This window comes from Zea mays, chromosome 4 (assembly GCF_902167145.1).
Source record: "Zea mays cultivar B73 chromosome 4, Zm-B73-REFERENCE-NAM-5.0, whole genome shotgun sequence".
NCBI lineage: Eukaryota > Viridiplantae > Streptophyta > Magnoliopsida > Poales > Poaceae > Zea > Zea mays.
Genome location: NC_050099.1, coordinates 15,147,498 through 15,153,486, shown reverse-complemented (window position 1 = coordinate 15,153,486; position 5,989 = coordinate 15,147,498). Strand labels below are relative to the sequence as shown.

The window sequence follows — 5,989 nt, the reverse complement described above, 5'->3', positions numbered from 1 at the left end:
AATTATGTCATTTTATAATCTCTGTTCATTCAGTCAGTCGTTGTGAACTATATATAAAAATATATTTCATAGTTAATCTACTAGTAATTATTTAGTATCATAATTGTTAGTGTTTTTATGTAGAATTCTTCAAAACTTAAGATCATTTGACTCCATGGGAAATAAGAATTGCGTTTCTTTTAGAATGAATACACTATTAGTTATGAGAGGTTTACATCACTACCGGACTTGCCTTCTTTGCCGAGTGTCCCAGACACTCGACAAAGGACATTTTACACTCGGCAAATAATACTCGACAAACAATACTCGACAAATATTTTATCGGCAAAGGGTTCTTTGTAGAGTATTTTTTTCGGACACTCGGCAAAGACTTTGCGGAGTGTTGAAAAGCACTCGGCAAATTAAGAATCGCAAAAAACCCCAAAAACAGCAAAATATTTTTAAAATTATGGGAACAACTCTCCAACCACTAATCATTACCATATCCATCGTCCTATCATTTTTTACTATTATTTTTTAATTAAATTTACATGTTTTGTGAATGGTGAGATTCAAAACTCGCAACCTCTCTCTCGTATACCCTCCTCTACCACTACACTAATACATCACTTGTGTCTATATTACGTTTTCGTTCCACATGTACTATAACAAACCAAGAGTAATTTGATTATTTGAGGCACTATAAAGTTGCATGACTCTTCAAGATCTACAAGTTCTATTTTGATAGTTTCTAAATCCAAGACCGTTTACAAACTTTGAATTTCAAATTTGAAAACTTCACACAAATTTTTCTATAATAAAATGATTTCAAATCAAAAAATTGTCAATTGCAAAGTTTCATTACATTTCAAGACCTACAATTTTTATTTTGATGGTTTTTTCCATCCGAGTTAGTTTGAAAAATTAAAATATTAAAATTCAAATATAGTTTTGCATGACAAGATGATTTCAAACAAAAATATTGTCAACTACAAAGTTTCATAACTTTTTTGCTGGTGGTTTTTCCATTCGAGGTCGTTTTCAAAATTCAAAATTTAAATTTTTTAAATTCTGACGTAGTTTTCGTTGACAAGGTGACTTCAAATGAAAAAGTTGTCAGCTACAAAGTTTTATAACTTCTCAAGATCTACAAAGTTTATTTTGGTTGTTTGGTCATTTGTTCATCTCACATGATGGTTCTAATATTATTCATAAATCTTGTACATCTCTCTTATAGTTTCATAAACTACGCGAAGATATAGGTTTTATGAAGAAATTTACTTTTATTTTGTCATATGAAGAAATGATCAAAATATAAATTGTACATCTTGATGAGTTATACAAATTTATATTTGAAAACTTTTCCATTTGAATTAATTTACTGCTTGAAAATGTGATTTTTCAATTGTCTTTGTCTAGTGTTGAAAAAAACACTCGGCAAAGAAACTTTTTGTCGAGTGTCAAAAATAAAACACTCGGCTAAGAGACAAAGATTTTCTTTGTCGAGTATTTTTTTTTTACCGAGGGTTTTTTGCTTGGTACTCGGCAAAAAGATTCTTTACCGAGTCTCCGAAAAAACACTCGACAAATCATTTGACACTTGGCAAAGAGCCGAATTCTAGTATTGCATGCTCAACATCAGCTACCAAGAAATACTCTAAACAACTGAGAGCTATTGTTATGCATAAAAGGCACCGTTTACAGACAGTCAATCTTAGGACAATGTGTTGACATACAAGCCAATGCATGCACTACTACTGATTTCTTGATGCAATGAACCGGATAACCAAGACCTAATATAGATTTAACTAGACTTAAAAGGCCAAGCAAGAAATCTTCAGTAGACAGATACGATTTCATTGGCAATATTATAAGCATCCATGCAAATACCAGCCAATCCCATCCTCCTAAAACCAGAGAAATAGAGGCCATTTTCTCCTTTCCAAATATTGGGACGACATGTGTTTGGACGTCCGTCACTGTTCACCATGCACTTGTCGTCTGCCTGTGCCATACGAAAGAAATTGTGAGAAATTAAAAGCCGGCGTGCCATATGGCAGCTGCGTATGTATGTATTACGAAACTTGACATGAGACACAGTTCAAATACCTTGAGCCAAAGATTCGCACTGCTCTTGTAACCTGTTGCAAACACGATGGCATCGAATTCGCAGTCCTTCCCGCATTCGAACTGAACTTTGTTTCCAGTGATCTTCGAAATCCTCTTGAACACCTAGCAGGAGACACCACATTTTGGATATGGTAAGAAAGTTATTGCACACGTTCGATTCGAGCACGCTTATTATTACCAAGATTTGTTGAAACAGAATTTTTACCTTCACGACGCCTTTCTTAATCAACCCTGCTGTCCCAACATCAATTACAGAAGATCTACCTGTTTTGGATTTGAGTTGTAGGGGGCCAACTCCAGGCCGTACGATGCCATAATTTGATAGATCACCAAATATGAAATCGGCTAGCTTCACTAAGAAAAGGTCAACTATTGTAACTGGCATGTATTGGACAAATGTCATTCCGAGACGGATCAGCTCCTTGGGCATTATGTGTACCTACATTCCACCACATAATACACGCATGGTGTTATATTTATTACACATTTCTATACATTTATATAATCCATCAGTTAAAACATCACTAAGTACACATAACAATTTACCCCAATCAAATCCCACCACTAAAACCAACGCTCCGGATCGTTTCATTTACCTTATCTCTTAATCAATCACATCCACAGTCAGTGTTTTTTTTGGCATCCCTCATCCTCACACGCCTTGCATGGACCATCCATGTCACCACCGCCCCAGCCCCTCGGCCGCTTCGCCTCGACGAACACCAGCGCCCTCACCCCCGCCCCAGCACCCCCCAGGCCCCACCCACACACACACAATCTCCCTCAACGACACCAATGATGGTGGCTGCACCAGGTTCCACGGCCCAAGATGAGCCTGTGCCAAATCCACAACGTGTGATGAGGGCGGTGAAGCACGGGAGCTCCACGGCCCATGTAGAGCCGACGTGAGCTGACGACGGCGCTGGGTGGTCAAGCGAAAGAAGACAAGCTAGCTTGGTGTCCTACTAGGCTAGCTGTGACGCACCAGCTGGCACGACCTGCCTGCTGTGCTCCCTGATCTTCCGACTTCGAGCGCGATGGATAGTCGGAGGTTGTGGAACTGCAGTGGAGCGGACCAGCATCGGCGTGGGAACAACGCTAGACAAGGAGGCGATGGAGAGTCACCAACAAGCGATCGCTGCTCGAAGGGACGAGGGAGATGTGGCCACATGTGATGGTGTGAGAATGGGCATAAACGATGTCGAAATCCTTAACGCAAGAAATTATTTCATCGGCAATAAGGATGGCGCGAGGTCGACGGCACGGCGAGCACCTTCCCCAACCGGCGGCGGCGGGTGCGCTGGCTCTCATCAGCGCGCCGAGATGCGCGAGAACGGCGGCATTGAGTACGTGTACCTCCCCAGCTAGCTGGCATTTTACTAGTATTATGTAACTACATAGATCATATAATTCCTTTATAAGGTTAAATTATGCATGACATAATAAGCTACTTGGACTAATTTAATCGATGAATTTATACATTAGTAAACAAAATATACATACCGGACTGCGAACAACAATCGAGGTGTCGGCACCATGGTTTGCAAGATCATAGGCGATCTCCATCCCGGAATTTCCAGCACCAACCACCAGAACCCTTCTCCCGGCATAGCTTTTTCCAGACTTGTAGGTCGAGGAGTGGATAGCCTCCCCGCAGAAGCTCTCCAGACCCTGGATCTCCGGAATCCTCCCCGCTCCATTCTCGCCGGTGGCCACAACCAGGAACCTGGCCGCGTACCGGATCTCCGTGCCCTCGACCGTGTCACGTGCGGCGACGACCCAGCGGCCGGTTCCCTCATCGTATGCTGCCGACACGACGCAAGTGCAGTACCTGGGCTTGATGCCGAAATGCTCGCGGTAGCAGTCCAAGTACTTGAGGAACTCCGCCTTGGGGATGTAGGTCGGGGTGTCTTCCTCGTGCGGCATGTACGGCAGGCAGCTGAACTCCTTGGACAGGTGGAGCTTCACGCGGTCGTAGGTACGGTAGCGCCACAGCGACGCGCTGCAGTCCTCGCGCTCAACGATCAGGTACGGGATCGAGCGCTGGCTCAGGCATGCCGCCGTCGCCAGTCCGGCTGGGCCAGCGCCGACGATTAGCACGACCAACTCCATTTTCTCTGTGCGCGCTGGATGGGTGCAATGCAATAACCTCCGTTCCGATGATCTAGAGATATCTAGTCTGCACCCGTTCACTGTACTACTGGACCAAAGCGTCTTATGAGGCTTATAAACCGGATCTCTGGTGCTGGATTCACATGACACAGCTAATTCTACGGTAACTGCCATATCCGGAGGAAGAATCTTTTTGGTTCTACTTATTAAATGACTCAATTTTTTTTGGCAAGATTCATGCATATGTGAACACCTCAAAATTTCGAAATGGATATACAATACGAGCATATATATATCTAAAATAAATCTATAATAATAAAAAAATAGGTGCATAGCTTTGCTATGGAACTATGTATATATATATATACAATAAATATATAATAAAAATTTTATTTCTAAAAAATGCAAAACAACTTATAAGTTAAAATAGAGAAAATATTCTATGTTATCGATTTTGGATTTGCTTGAAATACACCCTGGTATGGATGCGTTTATCCTCGATGCAAAATTACTTGCCAAATTAGACATAAACGACAGTATGAATGGAGCTGTTTTGGTGAACAAAGTATATATATGTAAACTGCGTCTAGGTGCATAGTAAAAATTCCGTATCTAGAAGAGGGAAAACGGCTAACAGTTTCCAATAATAGAGAGAACATTTCACACATTGACAAATTTGAATTTACTTGGAATATTCTCTGGTGTACATACCTTTATCCTTTGGTACAAAATTACTTGCCAGAATAGAGTATGAATGAAGAAATTTGGTTGATCCACCGAAACTTTCCTTTTCTTTATCCTTTTTTAGGATGTGCTGTTTTTCATTTCAAACTGCAGCATTAGGGTCCGTCTGAACACGCAGATGGCTTCACAAAAAAACATGATCAAAACACGGTTTGTTGCAAACCGAGACACAATAAAATTTTCATCTACAAAGATACTACCCGGACTATCAGACTCTTGATCAAATAATAATCTCAACTGTTACATGGACTAATGCAATAGTGTTTAGACCGGACACATCGGCTTTGTCGAGTGCTTCAGGCACTCGGTAAAATCTGGAAAACACTCGGCGAAGTCTTTGCCAAGTGTGACTCTCAATAAAGAAGTCTCATACATCGATAACGACTTTTTGTCGAGTATTTTTTTTTGGGCACTCGGCAAATGCTTTGCCGACTGCCACCTTATATTCGGCAAAGAAAAGTCGTCGTCACAATGCCAAGTGATGGTGACCGAGCCTTTGCCGAGTGTCCTACCTGACACTCGGCAAAGGCTTCTTTTTGCTGAATGTCTGCTGTACTAGCGCTCAACAAAGAAGCCCCCTGTGGGCCCATTTGCCAGTCCCATTGCCGAGTGCTCCAAGAGGCACTCGGCAAAGGCTCCCTCTTTGCTGAGTGCCAGTTGGACTAGCTCTCGGTAACGGGAGCACCAGTGGGCTCCTTTGCCAGTCTCTTTGTTGAGTGCATTAGGTGGCACTCGACAAATGTTGCTTCTTTGCCGATTGTCTCGGCCACAGCACTCGGTAAAGAAACTTTATCGGTTCCGAGGTATGCCTTCACATTAAATCACAAAACTCCAACGGAGTCCGGGTATGTTTCTATTACATAGTGTGTGACAACTTTTAAGAAACACTATTAATTTTTTATCACAGCATCTACATATGATATCATGACATGTCGACAAGTTTCATGATTTTCTGACTTTTTTGTGTTCTATACAATTTAAAACAACTAGATCGCAAGTTCACGTTCATGTTTCGTAAGCATGG

General features: G+C 41.6%; 1 protein-coding gene across 1 annotated transcript; it reads right to left on the bottom strand.

Annotated features, from left to right (window-relative positions):
* Window positions 1-1,571: 1,571 nt before the first annotated feature.
* LOC109945481 (probable indole-3-pyruvate monooxygenase YUCCA10) lies at window positions 1,572-4,391 on the bottom strand. Its single transcript, XM_020551804.3, has 4 exons — window positions 3,613-4,391; window positions 2,315-2,548; window positions 2,089-2,211; window positions 1,572-1,984 (listed from the first exon to the last, which is right to left on the bottom strand). The coding sequence occupies exons 1-4, from the start codon at window positions 4,219-4,221 to the stop codon at window positions 1,817-1,819; spliced, it is 1,134 nt and encodes a 377-aa protein (XP_020407393.1). The 5' UTR covers window positions 4,222-4,391; the 3' UTR covers window positions 1,572-1,816.
* Window positions 4,392-5,989: the final 1,598 nt, after the last annotated feature.

Coding starts and splice junctions, on each gene's coding strand:
- LOC109945481 (XM_020551804.3), bottom strand. CDS start 4,221: ATGGAGTTGGTCGTGCTAATCGTCGGCGCTGGCCCAGCCGGACTGGCG. Junction 2,549..3,612: donor CGATTGTTGTTCGCAGTCCG/GTATGTATATTT, acceptor GGTGGAATGTAG/GTACACATAATGCCCAAGGA. Junction 1,985..2,088: donor GTGCGAATCTTTGGCTCAAG/GTATTTGAACTG, acceptor CGTATGGCACAG/GCAGACGACAAGTGCATGGT.